Source organism: Saimiri boliviensis, chromosome X, assembly GCF_048565385.1.
Source record: "Saimiri boliviensis isolate mSaiBol1 chromosome X, mSaiBol1.pri, whole genome shotgun sequence".
In the NCBI taxonomy this organism is placed as follows: Eukaryota; Metazoa; Chordata; class Mammalia; order Primates; family Cebidae; genus Saimiri; species Saimiri boliviensis.
Window position 1 is genome coordinate 65,799,966 of NC_133470.1, and position 24,733 is coordinate 65,824,698.

General features: G+C 38.8%; 1 protein-coding gene across 12 annotated transcripts in view; it reads right to left on the reverse strand.

Moving 5' to 3' along the window:
- The window catches only part of ATRX (ATRX chromatin remodeler), a 312,128-nt gene that overhangs the window by 16,562 nt on the left and 270,833 nt on the right, over positions 1-24,733 (reverse strand). For all 12 annotated transcript variants that reach the window (XM_074391843.1, XM_074391840.1, XM_003936850.4 and 9 more), the window contains one exon: positions 580-729. In XM_074391843.1, the coding sequence (XP_074247944.1) occupies positions 580-729 (150 nt within the window). The remainder of the gene's footprint in view (positions 1-579; positions 730-24,733) is intronic.

The following is a 24,733-nucleotide window of genomic DNA, read 5'->3' on the forward strand; positions in this document are numbered from 1 at the left end:
CACATTAATGTTAGAAGAAGTTTGGTACAATAAGTTAGGAGTTTGAAAAGGATTCAGGTATTAAGATAAGGTTTCCCATGCTCAGGCACATTTTTGCTCAAGTGGTTTGATGTTTACAACACAGAATCATCTTAAAGCTGCTGCTGGAGCAAATGGCATTAACGTCTAATAATGAAATATTTTTGTGTTCTGATATTCAGCCAAAATTTAGATTTCATGGTATACATGCTAAAGTTACATTTATTTCCACCTCCAAACTCTAAGCTCCTGTATGTTTTTTACTACAGGGAGGGTACTGATGCTAAATATATGGCTTCCCACTCATCACTCAATTCAATAAATACTAAGCGGAAATAGGGTTACCACTCTTTAAGCGTAAACCATTTTCTTCTGTCTTCTCCTCCTACTCTACTACCAAAGGTAGTTGAGACCAACCCATAAAGAGATTCTTGTAATTGGGAACTGTGTTCCTAAAACCCACTATATTATTATTACCTGTTTCAAATGTGACCCTTTCTTTCTTCATTGCTTTCAAATTACTAACATAACAAAAACGAAAACGCATTTTGCATCAACTACCTTCTTCTCTGCTTCATACTCAGCCCAAGCTGCTTTTCTTTCTTCTTCAGTCAACTCCTCTTCTTCTTTGTGGTCCAAAAGAGAATCATGTTCATGATATCCTACAATGTGTTCTTTATGTATCTGAAGGAGTTCTGCAAGTATGGTATCCTGTTTAGAGGGGTTGAAATAACAGACAATTATTTTCTCCCTCTGAATAGTATAGTATCTCCAGAGTTCTATGGTCAACTGTACTAGAAACCAGAACCTGATTGCTACGTATATTTCTGAAAAATATGACAATTACCTAGAAAATAGCAACAAAACATGTAACACCAGCCTCTAATATAAGATATTCATGTTTATACAGTATGTTTTAGGCCTTCAATTTTTTTTAAATGACCACTTTTCAGATTTCAAGGTCTTTCTACCAACTTAACATTTTTTTCACACGCATTTTATTTTGTGCTTAATTCTGAGTTGATAAATGCTAACATAAGTATGCTTAAATTCGTGATTATATTGAATGACAATGCTAGAAATCACGGCTACTCCTATTTATACATAACGAACAACTTTATTTTCACAATCACTTTAGCTACCAACAAATATACTAACAAATATACTAATAAACGAATCTAAATTAATCTAAACAGTTACAGGACAGTTTAACTGGAACATATCGCCCTTATATTCCAACTGCAGAAATGTCAAATGTAAATTACACTGTAAAGACTTGATGGGTCAAATTTAAATTGATATACATTTTTCAATTTATCATAGTATATATATTTTTAAGAAATCATGGTGTCTTAAGCCAATCTTTTAAGATTAAAAAACTAAAAGCTGAAAAAATTGGAATCATTTATATACTCAGTAAGAACACTAAACTGTTCTGTGAAATTATAACTGTGAGAATGAGACACAAAGATAGATGGGGTGGGGGTTTAAAGTGAATCACATATATTTTACTTTTAATAAACAATATATTCATAAGTTGTTCATTAAGAAATAACATATGAAAACCTGGATCTATAAAAGGCAAATTAATTCACTTTACAGAAGGATTTTCCATAGCTTTTAACAAGTCCTCCTAGATCACACTTTCTAAATTGAGTATGAATTTAGTGAAGGGACATAATTACTGATCAAATGAAGGTAGCAGAGGTATATATATAGCACACTGAATTCAAATTTAATCTGCATGTAGTGATGCTTAATGCATCCATAATTTTTGCATAGACAAAGCCCACATTTGAAAATAATTATGCCTTTACTTATTTAACCACACCTTTAGTATAGTGTCCAAAAAGTGGTAAGAACTCAAATGTGTATTAAGTAACTCAAGATGAAAAATTGAAATCACGAGGCCCTAAGATTTTTCTATATAATAGCAAATGCTGACACTAATTCCAAATATTCTGATATTTAATATCTTATAAACAGCTTTCTATCTTGCTACTCCAATAAACATTCAAAACAATTATTTCCTTTCTTAACAGAACTGACCCTTTTTTTTTTTGAGAGGGATGGAGTCTTGCTCTGTTGCCCAGGCTGGAGTGCAGTGGCATTATCTCGGCTCACTGTAACCTCTGTCTCCCGGGTTCAAGCCATTCTCCTGCCTTAGCCTCCTGAGTAGCTGGGACTACAGGTGCATGCCACCATGCCTGGCTAATTTTTTGTATTTTTAGTAGAGGCAGGGTTTCACCATGTTAGCCAAGATGGTCTCAATCTCCTGACCTTGTGATCTGCTGGCCTTGCCTTCCCGAAGTGCTGGGATTACAGATATGAGCCACCACACCTGGCCCAGAGCTTTCTTAGGATCTCAGTATGTTTCCCAGGCTGGTTTCAAATTCCTGGCCTCAAGTGATCCTCCTAGCTTGATATCCCAAAATACTGAGATTACAGGTAAAATCCATTTTGAAATGTCTGTGTGTGCTATTTCCTTTGTTGAAAACGGAAAACAATAAAAGACCATACAAATGAGAGGACTCAATAAAGTCTACTGGCAGAATACATAGATGCTAATGGGTTTAGTTCCTTTGAAATGTTAACTAAATTCTTCTCTTTCACACCAAAGTAGAAACTTGTTATCAAAACTGACTTTTCCGGCCTATGCCACATACAACAGGTTTATCATCACTAGATCAATCTCCAAAGTCCACTGTTACTGAACAGGCGGGCAAGAAGACAGGCCAATTTGCATTAATTTATTCAACTAAAAGATAGGGCTTCCTTAAATGTGTAACTCCTATGCCCACCCCCCCAACACACATATGCCAAACATGACTCAAGAGAGATAAAATAATAAAACTAGGTAACATTGACTAAAATTTTTAGCACATTTACCAAATACAATGAGAAAAGTTAGCTGTTCTACAACACACCAAATAAATTACAAGATGAAAACGTTCTACAGATAATCCCTAATTTTACTTCTGTCTAGCAATAAATGATCTTAATCAGATCAGTTCATTTCTCTAAGAAAGCAACCTGATTAAGAGAAAGACCAAGAAAATTGTACACTAGGAACTAATTCATTTCTATCTATACAACTAATTCTCTCAGTAACATTGGATAATAACTTTATCTATGACTGTAAATTAAATATGGATAATATACTCTGCTCACATGTGTAACAGGATGATATGAGAATAGCAGGAATAAACAAAAGCATGAAAATAAACAATTCTTTGGAAATAAACACTGTCAAGTGTGGTATTTATTTCTCAACTATAAACACCACAATTTATAACATTAACTATGTCTTTAATGGTTGGAGGGGAAGGCTTTCTAGAAATGCATGTGCACATACACATATACACAAACTCATATACAGCCTTTAAAAAAAAAGTCTGAGATACCAGGAAAGCTTTAATAAGTTAGTCCTTAGCATCCTATAATTTTTAAGTCCAAATTTGCAATCATGGAATTAGTAGAAATTGAGGCCCAGAGGCCGATTACACAGCTAAGGACTAGCTGAGACTGGAAACTAAATTTCCTGGCTCCTATCCAGTGATGATTCCATCAATCCGTTTTCTTAAGATACAGTTCTTCTACTTCCCAGACCTATTCTCTTACATAAAAAAAGATAATTCACTGAAAGATTCCATGGGAGGGGGAACTTAAGAAAGTCTATTTCCTTACTTTTAGCAATTTTGTACTTCTATTTATTTTTTTTTTTTGGAGACAGACTTTCACTCTGGTGCCCAGGCTGGAATGCAGCGGTGCAATCTCAGCTCACTGCAACCTTCACCTCCCTGGTTCCAGTGATTCTCCTGCCTCAGCCTCCCTAGTAGCTGGGACTACAGGCACCTGCCACTAAACCTGGCTAGTTTTTGTATTTTTAGTAGAGATGGAGTTTCACCATGTTGGCCAGGCTGGTCTTAAACTCCTAACCTCCAGTGATCCACCCACCTCGGCTTCCCAAAGTGCTGGGATTACAGGCATAAGCCACTGAACCCAGCATGCACTTTTGTACTTTTTAAAACAAGCAAGTCAATTTAATAAAACATAAAAACTGAAACAAACACAATTCTCAAAGACAAACTTGTGAAAAGCCAGTACATGCCTATAGTATACTTAAAAATAGTACCACATACTATTTTACCATTTTCACCTTCAGAAGATATTTATCTTGAGAAACGCCATTTCTAAAGCCCTTTAATGTATTCACTCCACTAATTCCAGATTTAAAACCTATCCTATCGAGTCAGACATGACTGTCTAATTAAGGTCAGGTTATGGTGAAGGTTCAGCCTCTGACCATGCAATAACATTCCTTTTGACTTACAGTCAACTGAAATGCCAATGTAAGTCACAGGAAAAGTACACGTGAATTTGTCTGTTTTCTACCTTAAAAAGTTTCAGATTCTTTGCCTAAAACATTACCTCCATCCTGGCTACTATAATCCCTCTTTTCAAAGAACCAAACAAAACAAAGAAATGCAAACAATACTAATATCCAATTACAAAACCAAGAGATAACTATCAGTAACATTTGTTATGTATTCCTCCACACATTTACACACACACACCTTTGCATAACAATGGAACTGGACAAAGGGTAAGATGCCTGATGAGAAGCAGGAGTGGTCTCTGGCATTCACAGAGAGGAATGAAAAGGGGTGAGTGAATCCAACACCTTCAAATGAAATATGTAGGCTACAGGCAGCAATATTTGCTGTTCTGTAGCCTCTGCTGGTGATACCCAGGCAAGGAGGGTCTGGAGTGGACCTCCAGCAAATTCCAGCAGACGTGCAGCAGAGGGGCCTGTTAGAAGGAAAACTAACAAACAGAAAAATAGTTTCAAAATCAACAAAAAAGACGTCCACTCAGAGACCCCATTCAAAGGCCACCGACTTCAGATACCAAAGGTAGATAAATCTACAAAGATGGGAAGAAATCGGCGCAAAAAGGCTGCAAATTCCAAAAACCAGAACACCTCTTTTCCTCCAAGGGATCACAACTCTTTGCCAGCAAGGGAACAAAACTGGAGAGAGAATGAGTTTGATGAAGTGACAGAAGACAGAAGCAGGCTTCAGAAGGTGGGTAGTAACAAACTCCTCTAAGCTAAAGCAGCATGTTCTAACCCAATGCAAGGAAGCTAAGAACCTTGAAAAAAAAGGTTAGATGAATTGCTAACTAGAATAACCAATTTAGAAAAGAACATAAACGACCTGATGGAGCTGAAAAACACAGCACAAGAACTTCATGAAGCATACACAAGTTTGAATAGCTGAATCAATTAAATGGTATAAAGGATATCAGAGATTGAAGATCAACTCAACGAAATAAAGCATGAAGATGAGATTAGAGAAAAAAAGAGTGAAAAGAAACAAACAAAGCCTCCAAGAAATATGGGATTATGTGAAAAGACCAAATCCATGTTTGATTGGTGTACCTGAAAGTGATGGGGAGAATGAAACCAAGTTGGAAAACACTCTTTAGGATATAATCCAGAATTTACCCAACCTAGCAAGACAGGCCAACAGTCAAATTCAGAAAATACAGAGAACACCACAAAAATACTCCTCGAGAAGAGCAACCCCCAAAATCATCAGATTCAAATGAAGAAAAAAAGTGCTAAGGGCAACCAGAGAGAAAGATTGGGTTACTCACAAAGGGAAGCCCATCAGATACCTCTGCAGACAGCAGATACCTTTGCAGAAACCCTACAAGCCAGAAGAGAGTGGGGGCCAATATTCAACATTCTTAAAAAAAATAAAAATAAAAAGAATTGTCAGCCCAGAATTTCATAATCAACCAAACTAACCTTCATACACGAAGGAAAAATAAAATCCTTTACAGACAAGCAAATGTTGAGATTTTGTCACCACCACGTGTCCCTTACAAGAGCTCCTGAAGAAAGCATTAAACATTGAAAAGAACAACCAGTACAGGCCAATGCAAAAACACACCAAAATGCAAAGACCATCGATGCTATGAAGAAACTGCATCCACTAACGGACAAATTAACCAGCTAGCAATATACTGGCAGGACCAAATTCACATGTAACAATATTAACATTAAATGTAAATTGACTAAATGCCCCAATTAAAAGACACAGAATGGCAAATTGTATAAAAAGTCAAGACCCATTGGTGTGCTATATTCAGGAGACCCATCTCACATGCAAAGACACACATAGGTTCAAAATAAAGGGATGGAGGAATATTTAACAAGAAAATGGAGAGAGAGGACCCAAGATGGCTGACTAGGAACAGCTCCGGACTGCAGCTCCCAGTGAAAGCGCAGAGGGTGAGTGGATGCCGCATTTCCAGAAGGATTTTTATTACCCACAGACCAGGAGATTCCCAGGCGGAGGAGCCCCACGGGTCGCGAGAGGGGCTGTTTTGGCCAGCGTGGCTGTTTTGGTGGGCACAGCTACTTTGCCGGTGCCCTGGTGCGCAGTTCTCCATACTAAATACACTGGTCTGGGTGCCCTTTTAGCTGGCGATTGGAGAACTGGAAAGGCAGACTGCCCACTCATCTGATTGAAAAAGGAATGGAAACAGGGAGGCAGGCCAGGAGATTCCTGGGCAAAAAACCGCCACAAATCTCAGCGCCACTGTTTCAGCCAGCTCACTGAGTTGCCGCATGGGAAATCAAACACATTCTGGCACCTTTTCAACAGGTGACTGGAACACCTGGGAGAGAATTGACCGTTCAACAGAAAAAAGAAAAAAAAAAAAAAAAAAAAAAAAAAAAAAAAAAAAAAACAGCAATTAAAAACGCTCTGGGTTGAGAGTTTCACAGCAAGCAGAGCTGAACCCAGGATGGTTCAGCTTTGAGGGGGAGGTGCCTCCGCCATTATCAAGACACTCCACCACTACAGAGGCAGCCCATTGTTGCCGAGGCAACCCCGCTGTGGCTGAGGCAACCTGCCATTACACAGAGAGTCTGCCATTACAGAGGCAACACATCATTGTTGAGGCAGTTTTTTTTTTTTTTTTTTTTGAGACGGGGTTTCACTCGTTACCCAGGCTGGAGTGCAATGGCGCGATCTCAGCTCACCACAACCTCCACCTCCTGGGTTCAGGCAATTCTCCTGCCTCAGCCTCCTGAGTAGCTGGGATTACAGGCACGCGCAACCACGCCCAGCTAATTTTTTGTATTTTTAGTAGGGACGGGGTTTCACCATGTTGACCAGGATGGTCTCGATCTCTTCACCTCATGAACCACCCGCCTCGGCCTCCCAAAGTGCTGGGATTACAGGCTTGAGCCACCGCGCCCAGTCCTGAGGCAGTTCAAACTATACCCATATAAACAGGACTGCAGGTAAGATCACATGGCTGCTGGGCGGAGCCCACAGCAGCTCAGCGAAGCCTGTGCAGGAACAGTGACTAGTCTGTCTCCTCGATGGGCAGGGCAGCCCTGAAAAAAAAAAAAGGCAGCAGCACAACGGAAACTCATAAATAAAGCCCTAACTCCCTGGGACAGAGCACCTGGGGAAGGAAAAAAAAAAAAAAGAAGCAGTTTATGAGTTCTGCTGCAGCAGACCTAAACATACCTGCCCAGCACAACTCTGAATGAACAACAGAGCTCACAGCTATGCACTTGAGCTCCAATAAAGAACACACTGTCTCCTCAAGCAGCTCCCTGACTCCTGTATGTCCAAAAAGTAACCTGATAAAGGAGAGAACACATTGATATTTGGCGAGTATCCTTCTGGGACAAATATAGCAGAAGAAGAAACTGGTAGCAACCCTTACTGTTCTGCAACTGCTGCAGGTGATACACAGGCAAGAAGGGCCTGGAGTGGACCTCAGCAGTCCTACAGCAGAGGAGCCTGACTGGTAGAAGGAAAGCTAAGAAAAAGAAGTAACTTCAGCATCCACAAACTGAAAGTTCACTCAGACACCCAATCTGAAAGTCAGTAACTAAAAAGACAACAGGTAGATAAACCCACAAAGATGGGAAGAAACCAGTGCAAAAAGGATGAAAACACCTGAAACCAGAACACCTCACCTCCAACAAGGGATCACAACTCCTCACCAGCTGGGGAACAAGGCTAGATGGAGAAGGAGCGTGATGAAATGACAGAATCAGACTTCAGAAGGTGGGTAAAAAGAAACTTCTGTGAGCTAAAAGAACATTTTCTAACACAATGCAAAGAAACTAAGAACCTTGAAAAAAGATTTGATGAAATGCTAACGACAATGGACAACATAGAGAGGAATATAAGGGAATTGATGGAGCTGAAAAACACAACATGAGAACCTCGCGAAGCATGCACAAGTTTCAATAGCTGAATTGACCAAGCAGAAGAAAGGATATCAGAGGTCGAAGATCAACTCAATGAAATAAAATGAGAAGGCAAGAATAGAGAAAAATGGACAAAAAGGAATGAACAAAGTCTCCAAGAAATGTGGGACTATGTGAAAAGACCTAATCTATGTTTGATAGGTGTACTTGAATGTGATGAAGAGAATGAATCCAAGCTGGAAAATGCTCTTCAGGATATCATGCAGGAAAACTTCCCCAACCTAGCAAGGCAGGACAATATTCAAGTCCAGGAAATACAGAGAACACAGCAAAGCTATTCCTCAAGAAGAGCAACCCCAAGGCACATAATCGTCAGATTCACCAGGGTTGAAATGAAGGAGAAAATGCTAAGGGCAGCCAGAGAGAAAGGTCGGGCTACCCACAAAGGGAAGCCCATCAGACTCACAGCAGATCTCTCAGCAGAAACTCTACAAGCCAGAAGAGAGTGGGGGCCAATATTCAACATCCTTAAAGAAAAGAACTTTCAACCGAGAATTACATATACAGCCAAACTAAGCTTCATAATTGAAGGAAAAATAAAATCCTTTGGGAACAAGCAAGTACTCAGAGATTTCTTCACCATCGGACCTGCTTTACAAGAGCTCCTGAAAGAGGCTCTATACATATAAAGGAACATCCAGTACCAGCTACTCCAAAAACATACCAAATGGTAAAGAGCATAAACACAATCAAGAATCTGCATCAACTAACAGGCTGAACAGCCAGCTAGCATCAAAATGGCAGTATCAAATTCACGCATAACAATATTAACCCTAAATGTAAATGGACTAAATGCCCCAATCAAAAGACACAGACTGGCAAATTAGATAAAAAGCCAAAACCCATCGGTGTGCTGTATCCAGGAAACCCATCTCACATGAAAGGATACACATAGGCTCAAAATAAAGGGATGGAGGAAGATTTACCAAGCAAATGGAGAGCAAAAAAAAAGCAGGAGTTGCAATTCTCATCTCTGATAAAATAGACTTTAAAGCAACAAAGATCAAAAGAGACAAAGACGGATATTACATAATGGTAAAAGGATCAATGCAACAAGAAGAGCTAACAATCCTAAATATATACACACCCAATACAGGAGCACCCAGATACATAAGGCAAGTTCTTAATGACTTACAAAGAGACTTAGACTCCCACACAATAATAGTGGGAGATGTTAACACCTCATTGTCTGTATTAGATAGATCAAGGAGACAGAAAATTAACAAGAATATCCAGGACTTAAACTCGGACCTGGAACTAGCAAACCTAATAGACATTTACAGAACTCTCCACCCCAAATCCACAGAATATACATTCTTCTCAGCACCACATCACACCTACTCTAAAATTGACCATGTAATTGGAAGCAAATCACTCCTCAGCAAATGCAAAAGAATAGAAATCATGACAAACAGTCTCTCAGACCACAGTACAATCAAGTTAGAACTCAGAATGCATAAACTAACTCAGAACCGCACAGCTTCATGGATACTGAACAACTGGCTCTTGAATGTTGACTAGATAAACAATGAAATGAAGGCAGAAATAAAGATGTTCTTTGAAACCAACGAGAACAAAGACACAACACACCAGAATCTCTGGGACACATTTAAAGCATAATCTAGAAGAAAATACGTAGCAATAAATGCCCATATGAGAAGCAAGGAGAGATCAAAAATTGACACCCTATCATCAAAATTGAAAGAGCTAGAGGAGCAAGATCAAAAAAACTCAAAACCTAGCAGAAGACAGGAAATAACTAAGATCAGACCAGAACTGCAGAAGATAGAGACACAAAAAACCCTTCAAGAAAATCAATAGATCCAGGAGCTGGTTTTTCGAAAAGATCAACAAAACAGACAGACCATTAGCCAGATTAATAAAAAAGAAAATAGAGAATAACCAAATAAATGCAATAAAAAATGATAAAGGGGATATCACCACAGATTCCACAAAAATTCAAAGCATCATCAGAGATTATCACAAACAACTCTATGCACATAAACTAGGAAATCTGGAAAAAATGGATACATTCCGGGACACTTGCCTCCTCCCAAGTGTAAACCAGGAAGAAGTCGAAACCCTGAACAGACCAACAACAAGGTCTGAAGTTGAAGCAGCAATTAAGAGCTGACCACCCAAAAAAAGCCGAGGTCCAGATGGGTTCACAGCCGAATTCTACCAGACATACAAAGAGGAGCTGATACCATTACTTCTGAAACTATTCCAAATAATCCAAAAAGAAGGAATCCTTCCCAGATGATTTTATGAAACCAACATCATCCTGATACCAAAACCCGGTATCAGAGATTCAACAAGAAAAGAAAACTTCAGGCCAATATCCATGATGAACATAGATGCAAAAATCTTCAATAAAATACTAGCAAGCCAACTGCAACAGCACATCAAAAAGCTTACCCAACATGACCAAGTAGGCTTCATCCCAGGCTGGTCCAACATATGCAAGTCTATAAACGTAATTCACCACATAAACAGAACCAAAGACAAAAACCACATGATTATCTCAGTTGACGCAAAGAAGACCTTTGACAAAACTCAAGAGGCTTTTACGCTAAAAACCCTCAATAAACTAGTATTGACAGAATGTATCTCAAAATAATAAAAGCTATTTACGATAAACCCACAGCCAATATCATACTGAATGGGCAAAAGCTGGAAGCATTCCCTTTGAAATCTGGCACTAGACAAGGATGCCCTCTCTCATCACTCCTATTGAATATAGTACTGGAAGTTCTAGCCAGAGCAATCAGGCAAGAAAAACAAATAAAGGGCATTCAAATAGGAAAGGAGGAAGTCAAATTGTCTCTATTTGCAGACAACATGATTGTATATCCAGAAGACCCCATTGTCTCAGCCCAAGATCTCCTGAAACTGATAAGCAACTTCAGCAAAGTCTCAGGATACAAAATCAACGTGCAAAAATCACAAGCATTCCTATACACCAATAACAATCCTAAAGGGAGCCAAATCAAGAATGAACTGCCATTTACAATTGCTACAAAGAGAATAAAATACCTAGGAATACAACTAACAAGGAACGTAAAGGACCCCTTCAAGGAGAACTACAAGCCACTGCTCAATGAAATAAGAGAGGACACAAACAGATGGAGAAACATTCCATGTTCATGGTTAGGAAGAATCAATATTGGGAAAATGGCCATACTGCACAAAGTAATTTATAGATTCAACACTATCCCCATCAAGCTACCAATGACCTTCACAGAACTGGAAAAAAAACATCTTAAACTTCATAGGGAACCAAGAGAGCCTGCATAGCCAAGTCAATTCTAAGCAAAAAGAACAAAGCAGGAGGCATCACACTACTGGACTTCAAACTATACTACAAGGCTACAGTAATCAAAACAGCATGGTACTGGTACCAAAACAGAGATATAGAAGAATGGAACAGAACAGAGGCCTCAGAGGCAACACAGCATATCTACAACCATCCGATCTTTAACAAACCCGACTAAAACAAGCAATGGGGAAAGGAGTCTCTGTTTAATAAATGGTGTTGGGAAAACTGGCTAGCCATGTGCAGGAAGCAGAAACTGGATTCCTTCCTGACACCTTACACTAAAATTAACTCCAGATGGATTAAAGACTTAAACATAAGACCTAACACCATAAAAACCATAGAAGAAAATCTAGGCAAAACCATTCAGGACACAGTCATAGGCAAGGACTTCATGACCAAAACGCCAAAAGCATTGGCAACAAAAGCCAAAATAGACAAATGGGACCTAATCAAACTCCACAGCTTCTGCACAGCAAAAGAAACAGGCATTAGTGTGAATCGGCAACCAACAGAATGGAAAAATATTTTTGCTGTCTACCCATCCGACAAAGGGCTGATACCCAGAATTTACAAAGAACTAAAACAGATTTACAAGAAAAAAACAAACAAGCCCATTCAAAAGTGGGTAAAGGATATGAACAGACACTTTACAAAAGAAGACATACATGAGGCCAACAAACATGAAAAAATGCTCATCATCACTGGTCATTAGAGAAATGCAAATCAAAACTACACCGAGATACCATCTCATGCCAGTTCGAATGGTGATCATTAAAACATCTGGAGATAACAGATGCTGGAGAGGATGTGGAGAAATAGGAACACTTTTACACTGCTGGTGGGAGTGTAAATTAGTTCAACCATTATGGAAGACACTGTGGCGATTCCTCAACAACCTAGAAATAGAAATTCCATTTGACCCAGCAATCCCATTACTGGGTATATATCCAAAGGATTACAAATCATTCTACTATAAGGACACATGCACACAAATGTTCATCGCAGCACTGTTTACAATATCGAAGACCTAGAAGCAACCCAAATGCCCATCGATGATAGACTGGACAAGGAAAATGTGGCACATATACACCATGGAATATTATGCAGCCATCAAAAACGATGAGTTTGTGTCCTTTGTAGGGACATGGATGAACCTGGAAACCATCATTCTCAGCAAACTGACACAAGAACAGAAAATCAAACACCACATGTTCTCACTCATAGGTGGGTGTTGAACAATGAGAACACATGGACACAGGGAGGGGAGCACTACACACTGGGGTCTGTTGGGGGGAAATGAGGGAGGGATACTGGGGAGTGGGGAGTTGGGGAGAGATAGCATGGGGAGAAATGCCAGATATAGGTGAAGGGGAGGAAGACAGCAAATCACACTGCCATGTGTGTACCTATGCAACTATCTTGCACGACCTTCAAATGTGCCCCCAAACCTAAAATGCAATCAAAAAAATAATTTTAAAAAGAAAAAAAGAAAATGGAATGCTGAGAAAAAAAGCAGGGTTTGCAATCCTAGTCTCTGATAAAACAGGCTTTAAACAAAGATCAAAAGAAACAAAGAAGGGCATTACATAATGGTAAAGAGATCAATGCAGCAAGAACTATCCTAAATATATATGTACCCAGTACAGGACCACCCAGATTCATAAAGCAACTTCTTAGAGACCTGAAAAGAGATTTAGACTCCCACAAACTAACAGTGGGAGACTTTAATACCCCACTGTCAATATTAGACAGAACAATGAGACAGAAACTTAACAAAGACAACCAGGACTAGAACTTAGCTCTGGACCAAGCAGACACAATAGACATCTACATAACTTTCCACCCCAAATTAACAGAATATACATTGTTCTCAGCACCGCATCACACTTATTCTAAAATTGACCATATAATTGGAAGTAAAACACTCCTCAGCAAATGCAAAAGAACGGAAATCATAACAGTCTCTTAGACCACAGTGCAATCAAATTAGAACTCGGGATTAAGAAACTCACTCAAAACTGCAGTTACATGGAAATAGAACAACGTGCTCTTTGATGGATACTGAATAAATAACAAAAATGAAAGCAGGAACAAAAAGACGTTCTTTGAAACCAATGGGAACAAAGACACAACATACCACAATCTCTGGGACACATTTAAAGCACTGTGTAGAGGGAAATTTATAGCACTAAATGCAAACAAGAAAAAGTAGGAAAGATCTAAAATCGACACACAAATGTCACAATTAAAAGAACTAGAAAAGCAAGAGTAAACAAATTCAAAAGCTAGCAGAAGACAAGAAATAACTAAGTTCAGAGCAGAAGTGAAGGTGACAGAGACACAAAACACCCTTCAAAAATAAAAATCAATGAATCCAGGAGCTGGTTTTTGGAAATGATCAGCAAAATAGATAGACCATTAGCAAGACTAATAAAGAAGAAAAGAGAGAAGAATCAAAGAGATGCAATAAAAAACAATAAAGGAGATATCCTACCAATCTCACAGAAATACAAACTCACATCAGAGAATACTATAAACACTTCTACACAAATAAACCAGAAAATCTAGAAGAAATGAATAAATTTCTAGACACTTACACTGCCCCCCCAACACTAAACCAGGAAGAAGTCAAATCCCTGAATAGACCAATAACAAGGTCTGAAACTGAGACAGCAATAAATAGCCTACCAACCAAAAAAAAAAAAAAAAGTCCAGGACCAGACGGTTTCACAGCTGAATTCTACCAGACATACAAAGAGGACTGGTACCATTCCTTCTGAAACTATTCCAAACTATAGAAAAAGAGGGACTCCTCACTAACTCATTTTATGAGGCCAACATCATCCTGACATCAAAACCTGGCAGGAACACAACAACAAAAAAAGAAAATTTCAGGCCAATATCCCTGATAAACATCAATGTAAAAATCTTCAATAAAATACTGACAAACTGAGCCCAGCAGCATATCAGAAAGCTTATCCACCATGACCAAGTCAGATTCATTCCTGGGATGCAAGGCTGGTTCAACATATGCAAATCAATAAATGTAATCCATCACATAAACAGAACCAAAGACAAAAACCACATGATTATCTCAATAGATGCAGAGATGGCCTTCAACAAAATTCAACAGCCCTTCATGCTAAAAACTCTCAATAAACTAGGTACTGATGGAACATATCTCAAAATAATAAGAGCTATCTATGACAAACCCATAGCCAATATCATACTGAACGGGTAAAAACTGAAGCATTGCCTTTGAAAACTGGCACAAGACAAAGATGTCCTTCCTCACCACTCCTATTCAGCATAGTATTGTAAGTTCTGGCTAGGGCAATCAGGAAAGAGAAAGAAATAAAGGGTATTAGGAAAAGAGAAAGTAAAATTGTCTCTATTTGCATATGACATGACTGTATATTTAGAAAACCCCATCTCCTCAGGCCAAAATCTCCTTAAGCTGATAAGCAACTTCAGCAAAGTCTCAGGATACAAAATCAATGTGAAAAATCACAAGCATTTCTATACACCAATAACAGACAAACAGAGAGCCAAATCATGAGTGAGCTCCCATTCACAATTGCTACAAAGAGAATTAAATACCCAGAAATGCAACTTACAAGGGATGTGAAGGACCTCTTCAAGGAGAACTCAAACCACTTCTCAAAGAAATCAGAGGGGACACAAAAAGATGGAAAAATAGTCCATGCTCATGGTTAGGAAGAATCAGTATTGTGAAAATGGCCATACTGTCCAAAGTAATTTATAGATTCAATGCTATCCTTATCAAGCTACTATTGACTTTCTTCACAGAATTAGAAAAAAAAAATTTAAATTTCATATGGAACAAAGAGCCAGCATAACCAAGACAATCCTAAGCAAAAAGAACAAAGCAGGAGGCATCATGCTACCTTACTTCAAACTATACTACAAGGCCACAGTAATCAAAACAGCATGGTACCGGTACCAAAACAGAGACATAGACCAATGGAACAGAACAGAGGTCTCAGAAATAATGCCACACATCTACAATCACCTCATCTTTGACAAATCTGACAAAAACAAGCAATGGGGAAAGGATTCCCTATTTAATAAATGGTGTTGGGAAATAACTGGCTAACCATATGCAGAAAGCCAGAACTAGACCCCTTCCTTCCACCTTACACAAAAATTAACTCAAGATGGATTAAAGACTTAAACATAAGTCCTAAAGCCATAAAAATCCTAGAAGAAAACCTAGGCAGTAACATTCAGGACATAGGGATGGGCAAAGACTTCATGACTAAAGCACCAAAAGCAATGGCAACAAAAGCCAAAATAGACAAGTGTGATCTCATTAAACTAAAGAGCTTCTGCATAGCAGAATAAATTATCATCAGAGTGAACACGCAACCTACAGAGTGGGAAAAAACTTTTACAATCTCTCCCTCCAACAAAGGGCTAATATCCAGAATCTACAAAGAACTTAAATTTACAAGAAAAAAACAAGCAACCCCACCAAAAAGTAGGCAAAGGATATGAACAGACACTTCTCAAAAGGAAACATTTATGCAGCCAACAAACATATGAAAAAAAGCTCATCATCACTGGTCATTAAAGAAATGCAAATCAAAACCACAATGAGATACTATCTCACGCCAGTTAGAATGGTGACCATTAAAAAGTCAGGAGACAACAGATGCTGGAGAGGATGTGGGGAAATAGGAATGCTTTTACACTGTTGGGTGGGAGTGTAAACTAGTTCAACTGTTGTAGAAGACAGTGTGGTGATTCCTCGAGGATCTACAATTGTAAATACCATTTGACCCAGCAATCCCATTACCGGGCATACATCCAAAGGAGTATAAATCATTCTATTATAAAGACACATTGACATGTATGTTTACTGCATCACTGTTCACAATAGCAAAGACTGGGAACCAACCCAAAGGCCCATCAATGACAGACTGGATAAAGAAAATGTTGCACACATACACCATGGAATACTGTGCAGCCATAAAAAAAGGATAAGTTGATGTCCTTTGCAGGGAGGGACACCGATGAAGCTGGAAACCATTTTCAGCAAACACAAGAACAGAAAACAAAACACTGCACGTTCTCAGTCAACACGTGGGAGTTGAACAATGAGAACACATGGACACAAGGAGGGAACATCACACACCAGGGTCTGTAAGTGGGTGGTGGCTAGGGGAGGGATAGCATTAGGAGAAAGACCTAATGTAGATGACGAAGTGATGGATGTAGCAAATCACCACAGCATGTATGTAACAAACGTGCACATTCTGCACATGTACCCCAGAACTTAAAGTATAATAGTAATAATAAAAGATATATACAGGTTCTCACATTGGAACTGAATAGGCAAAAAGCACGGAGTGCAAGGAGAAGGTAGGAGGTTATGGCCCACCCCCAGCCAGTGGAGGCAGTGAGTGATTATGCAACCTGCCCAGGAAGCCATGCTTCTCCCATGGATCTCTGCAACATATGCAGTAGGAGATCCCCCAGTGAGCCCATTCCACCAGGACCTTGAGTCTGATACACAGAGCTGTATCTGTGCACAGAGAGATTCTCAGCAAAACAGCAGCTCAGGCACACAGTGAGACCCAGGAGTTTTGCATGCTCCTGTCCTGGGATCCCCACCAAGGCAGAAAATCCATCCATACACAACCCTAGGAAGGGGTCTGAATACAGGTAGCCAAGAAGCATGGCTCACCAGGCCCCACTTCTATGGCACCTCACAGACTAAGACCTACTGGCTTGTAATTCCAGCCAGCCAACAGCAGAGGGCTGAAGTCAGCCTGAGACAAAACTCAGTTCCAGGGGGAAGGGCGGTTGCCATCTCTGCATTTCAGCCTGCCAGACAAGGCCCAGAGGAGGAGGGACCCCCAAGGCACAGTGCAGTGGCCTTGCCAGATCAAGGGGCCAGACCTCTTCTTTAGCAGCCAGACCCACTCCAAACTGAGGACTTCCCATGTGGGGCTAGAGATCAGATCTCTCACTGGGAGGGTGCTGGGGGTGGCGGGGAGGGACAGCTAATATCCCTGTGGTTCTGGACTCAGTTGTTCCAGCCTACCGGCTGTTGAGAGTACAGACTGACCAGACAAGGAAGGCTTCCCTCACCAGAAGGCATAGTGCAGCTACCTTGCCAGATTGTAGCCACACTGCTTTTTTACAGTCCCCGACCCACTCCTCCTCACTGGACAAGTCTTAGGTTCCACAGACAGAGATGTGATTTCTCTCTGGGAGGGAGCTTCACAGGGGAGGTTCGACAGCCATCTCTGTGCTTCCCTTAAATCAGCCATTCCAGCTTGCTGGATATGAAGAATACAGGTGGTACAGAGGAAGAAGTGTCCACCCCAGTGCTACATGCCTGTTCTACCAAGAAGCAAACAGACTGCTTCATTGTGCAGGTCCCTGATCCCGTCCCTCCTAACTAAGTGAGATCTTCCAGTGCAGGTCACCGACTACCTCCTGCAGGTGTGGGAGAGGCTGAGGAGAGTGGGGTCTAGAGTAGACCCCCAGCTAATCACAGGAGCCCTACAATAGAGTGGTGTGACTTCTAAAAGAAAAAACAACAGAAAATAACAGCAATGTCAACAAAAAAAAGACCCCAGAAAACTCCATTCAAAGGTCAGCAACCTCAAGGATCAAAGGTATATAAGTTCACAAAGATCAGAAACAATCAATGCAAAAATGCTGAAAACTCAAAAAGTCAGAGTGCTTTTTCTCCTCCAAATGACTTGCAACACCTCGCCAGCAAGAGCACAGAACTGGGCTGAGGCTGACAAGGATGAAATAACAGAAATAGCTTCAGAAGATGGGTAATAAATTTTGCTGGGCTAAAAAAGCATGTTTTAACCCAATGCAAAGAAGCTAAGACTCATGATAAAAACAATACAGGAGTGATAGCCAGATTAGCCAGTTTAGAGAGAAACATAACCAACCTGGTGGAGCTGAAAAACACAACATGAGAACTTCACAATGCAATCACAACAATCAATAGCAAAATAGACCAAGGGAAGGAAAGAATTTCGGAGCTGGAAGGTTATCTTTCTGAAATAAGACAGGCAGACAGAATAGAGAAAAGAGAATGAAAAGGAATTAACAAGACCTCTGAGAATTACGGGACTGTGTAAAGAGACCAAACCTACAACTGACTGGGGTACCTAAAACAGACGGGGAGAATAGAACCAAGCTGGAAAACACACTTCAGGATATTATCAAGGAGAACCTCCACAACCTACCAAGACAGGCCAAAATTCAAATTCAGGAAATAGAGAGAATCCCACTAATAAATTCCACAAGAAGATTAACCCCAAGACATATAATCATCAGCATCTCCAAGGTTGAAATGAAAGAAAAAATGTTGAGGGAAGTCACTGAGAAAGGCCAGGTCACCTACAAAAGGAAGCCCATCAGACTAACAGCAGGTATCTTAGCAGAAAACCTGTAAATCAGAAGATATTAGGGGCCATCATTCAACATTCTTAAAGAAAAGAAATTCCAGCCCAGAATTTCATATCCGGCCAAACTAAGCTTCATAAGCAAAGGAGAAATAAGATCCTTTTTAGACAAGCAAATGCTACAGGAATTCATCACTAGCAGGCCTTCCTTGCAAGAGATCCTGAAGGAAGCACTAAATAAGGAAAGAAAAAATCATTATCAGCCACTAAAAAATAGACTGAAGTACACAGTCCAGTGATACTATGTAGCAACCACACAAGCAAGTCTGCAAAATAACCAGCTAGCATCATGATGACAGGATCCAATTTACATATAACAGTATTAATCTTAAATGGAAATGGGCTAAATGCCCCAATTAAAAGAAAGAGAATGGCAAGTTGGATAAAAAGTCAAGCCCCATCAGTATGGTGTCTTCAAGAGGCCTATCTCATGTGTAAAGACATCCATAGGCTGAAAATAAACGGACAGAAGAAAATTTATCAAGCAAACAGAAAACAGGAAAAAGCAAGGATAGCAATACTAGTTTCTGACAAAACAGACTTTAATCTAACAAAGATCAAAAAAGACAAAGATGGGCATTACATAATGGTAAAGGTGTCGGTTCATCAAGAGCTAGCTATCCTTAATATATATGCACACAATACAAGCACACCCAGATTCATAAAGCAAGTTCTTAGGGACCTACAAAGATAATCAGACTCCCATACAATAACAGTGGGAGACTTTAACACCCCTTTGACACATTAGACAGATCATCAAGACAGAAAATTAACAAAGACATTCAGGACCTGAACTCAGTTCTGCATCAAGCGGACCTGATAGATAGTTACAGAACTCTTCATCCCAAAATGACAGAATATACATTCTTCTCATTGCCACACAACACAAACTCTGTAATTGACTACATAATAGGAAAATACTCCTTAGAAAATGCAAAAGAACTGAAATAATAACAGTCTCTCAGACCACAGTGCAGTCAAATCAGAACTCAAGAAGAAATCTACTCAAAACCCCACACAACATGGAAACTGAACAACCTGCTCCTAAATGACTCTTTGGTAAATAATGAAATTAAGGTAGAAATGGTAGAAATCAAGAAGTTTTTTGAAACTAATGTCAACAAAGAGACAACATACCAGAATCTCAAGGATGTAGCTAAAAACATGTTAAGAGAGAAACTTGTAGCACTAAAATGCCAAAATCAAAAAGCTAGAAAGGCCAGGCACCATGGCTCATGCCTGTAATCCCTGCAGTTTGGAAGGCTGTGGCAGGTGGATCACTTGAGGTCAGGAGTTCAAGACCAGCCTGGCCAACATGGTGAAACCTCATCTCTACTAAAAATACAAAAAATTACCAGGTGTGGTGGCAGGCACCTGTAATTCCAGCTACTTGGGAGGCTGAGACAGGAGAATTGCTTGAATCCAGGAAGCAGAGGTTGCAGTGAGCCGAGATTGTGTCATTGCACTATAGCCTGGGCAACAGAGAGAGACTCCATCTCAAGAAAAAAAAAAAAAAAAAAAAAAAAAAAAAGCTAGAAAGATCTCAAGTTAACAACTTAACATCTCAACTAAAAGGACTAGAGAACCAAGAGCAATTAAACCCCAAAGCTAGCAGAACACAGGAAATGACCTAGATCAGAGCTGAGCTGAAGGAAACAGAGACATGGAAAACCCATTTAAAAAAATTAACAAATCTAGGAGCTGATTTCTTAAAAAAATTAATAAAATAGGTAGACTGATAGCTGGGCTAATGAAGAAAAGAAAGAAGAATCAAATAAAATCAGACATGGTAAGCGGGACATCACCACAGACCCCACAGAAATGCAATCAACCATCAGAGAGTACTACAAACACCTCTATGCACATAAACTAGAAAATCCAGAAGAAATGGACAATTTCCTGGACAAATACACCAAGACTGAGCCAGGAAGAAATCAAATCCCTGAATAGACTAGTAAAATGTTCTGAAATTGAGGCAGTAATAAATAGCCTACCAGCCAAAAAAAAACCCAGATCCAGATGGATTCACAGCTGAATTCTATCACAGGTACAAAGAGGAGCTGAATACTGAAAGTATTCCAAAAAATTAGAGGAAGGACTCCTCCCTAACTCATTCTATAAAACCAGCACAATCCTGATATGAAAACCTGGGAGAGACACAATAAAAAAAGAAAACTTCAGGCCAGTATCCTTCAGAAACACTGATGCAAAAAACCTCAATAAAATACTGTCAAACTGAATGAAACCAGCAACATATTAAAAAGCTTATCCACCATGATCAAGTTGGTGTCATACCTGGAATGCAAGGTTGGTTCAACATATGCAAATAAATAATTGTGACTCATCACATAAACAGAACTAAAGACAAAAACCATGATTATTTCAATAGATGCAGAATATGCCTTTGATAAACTGAACATCCCTTCATTGTTTAAAACTCTCAATAAACTAGGCACTGAAAGAGCATATCTCAAAATAATAAGAGCCATATACAACAAACCCATGGCCAATATCATACTGAATGGGCAAAGGCTGGAAGCACTCCCCTTGAAAATCGGCACATGACAAAGATACCTTCTCTCACCACTCCTGTTCAACATAGTATTGGAAGTCCTGGCCAAGGCAATCAGACAAGAGAAAGAAAGAAAGGGTATTCAAATAGGAAGACAGAAAGTCAAATTATCTTTGTTTGCAGATGATATGTTCCTATAGCTAGAAAACCCCATTGTCTCAGCCCAAAAGCTTCTTAAGCTGATAAGTAACTTCAGCAAGTTCTCAGGATATAAAATCGATGTGTAAAAATTGCTAGCATTCCTATACACCAACAACAGGCAAGCAGAGAGCCAAATTATGAATAAACTCCCATTCACAATTGCTACAGCGAGAATAAAATACCTAGGAATACAGCTAACAAGGGGGAAGTGAAAGACCTCTTTAAGGAAGATGACAAACCTCTGCTCAGAGAAATCAGAGAGAATACAAACAAATGGAGAAACATTCCATGCTCATGGATAGGAAGAATCAATACTGTGAAAATGGCCATATTTCCCAAAGTAATTTACAGATTTAATGCTATTACCATTAAACTACCATTGACAATTCTTCATAGAATTAGAAAAAAAAAACTATTTGAAAATTCATATGGAACCTAAAAAGAGCCCAAATAGCCAATGGATCCTAAGCAAAAAGAACAAAATTGGAGGCGTCATGCTACCCAACTTTTAACTATACCACAAGTCTACAGAAACCAAAACACCATGGTACTGGTACAAAAACAGACACACAGACCAATGTAACAGAATAGGAAATCCAGAAATAACACCATACACCTACAGCCATCTGCTCTTTGACAAACCTGACCAAAACGAGCCAACAGGGAAAGGATTCCCTATTCAATAAATCATACTGGGAGAACTGGCAAGCCATATGCAGAAAAGTGAAACAGGAACTCTTCCTTACACCATATACAAAATTTAACTCAAGATGGAACCCAAAACTATAAAAATCCCAGAGGAAAATCTAGGCAATACCATTCAGAATATAGGCATGGGCAAAGATTTCATGAGAAAAACAGCAAAAGCAAAATTACAACAAAAGCCAAAACTGACAAATGAGATCTAATTAAACTAAAAAGCTTCTGCACAGCAAAAGAAGCAACTTACAAAATGAGAGAAAACATTTGCAATCTATCCATCTCACAAGGTTATAATATCCAGAATTTACAAGAAATTTAAACCAATCTATGAGGGAGGAAAAAAAAACATTAAAAAGTGGGCAAAGGACATGAACAGATACTTGTCAAAAGAAGACATATTTGTGAACAATAAATATATGAAAAAAAGCTCAATATCACTGATCATCAGAGAAGTGCAATTCAAAACCACAATGACATACCATCTGATGCCAATCAGAATGGATATTATTATAAAGTCAAAAAACAAAAGATGCTTGTAAGGTTGTGGAGAAAAAGGAACACTTTCACACTGTTGGTGTTCAACCATTGTGGAAGACAGTGTGGGGATTCCTCAAAGACCTAGAGGCAGAAATATCATTTGACCCAGCATTCCCATTACCAGGTATATACCCAAAGGAATAGAAATCATTCTGTTATAAAGATACATGCATGTAGCACTATTTAGAAATAGCAAAGTCATGAAATCAACCTACATGCCCATCAATGATAGACTAAAGAAAATGTGGTACACACACACCATGGTACATGTATATATACTATGCAGCCATAAACAGAATGAGATCATGTCCTTTGCTGAGACATGGATGGAGATGGAAGCCATTACTCTCAGCAAACTAACACAGGAACAGAAAACCAAACCCCACGTTCTCACTTATAAAATGGGAGCTGATCAATGAGAACACGTGAACACATGGGGAGGATAACAGACACTGAGTACCTGTGTGGGGTGGGGAGAGGGAGTGCATCAGGAGAAGAGCTAATGGATGATGAGCTTAATACCTGGGTAACGAGATGATCTATGCAGTAAACCACCATGACATATGCTTAACTATGTAATAAACTTGCACATGTATCCCTGAACTTAAAATAAAAATTGAAAGAAAAAAATGTAATTGAAGTATATGTAGTTTTGAAACATACTCTTATCAAAAGATAAGAGCCATCTTTCCATGGGCATCACTTTACATCAAATCCAACCCTTCATTATTTTTAATAGCTGCACAGTGCTTATATTATATAGTTATACTTTATCATCTATTTAGTCATTCCCTTACTTAAGAGTTTATTAAAACATCAAGACTGCTTCCAGTTTTATTACCAAATCTGCAAACAAGGATTAATGAATAAAGTTTAATGTACTTCAATCACTTCTTTATATGATTATGCCAAAAAAATATTAAAAGACTAAGATAAGTATGCTTTCCATAATTTTCATTTTAACAAAGACAAGACAGTGCAAGTAAGTTAACTTTTTTTTTAATGGAAAATCATTTATGTCATTCATAAGCAGGAAGGCAGAAGTCTTTCTTTCCTCCAGAGTGCTATGTAAGGCACAAATAGCAGAAAAAAGATACAGAATTTCTGATATAAACTGTTTCTAAATCTTCCCCTTTTAAATTAATGGCAACATACTATCAATGTAAGAAACAAATAATAAAATAAAGAAGACAAAAAGTATTTGTAACAGGATCTTTAGATTATTTATTTTGGGAAAAAACAGTTTTGCAAAGTCCAGAGCAAGTAATAAAAGTTAATAAAGAAAATTTTCATCCCAATACACAACACAACTGGTGGAAAGATTTTTGTTTTATCCCCTAAAAGCATGCATTTATATTAGTTGCTAGAGTAACACTATTATTGAAAACAATACTGGAACCGAATCTATAATCACTAGGCCAACAGTCATCAAAATGAGATTTAAATTACATCCAAATGTGTACCTTTACTTTTCTTTGTCTAAACTTTTTTTTCCTTAAATAAGTGAAAAAGCTGATACGCTGGGAAAAGCAAGGTCTATATTCTAGCTCACAATCTAAATTAGTTTAAGCTTTTAAAATGACTAGTTCAATTAATAAAACAAAACTAACGATAAATTAAAAGTTTAAGTTAATTTATTTAGAAGTTTACAGTATTTGGCAAGCTGACAAAAATTC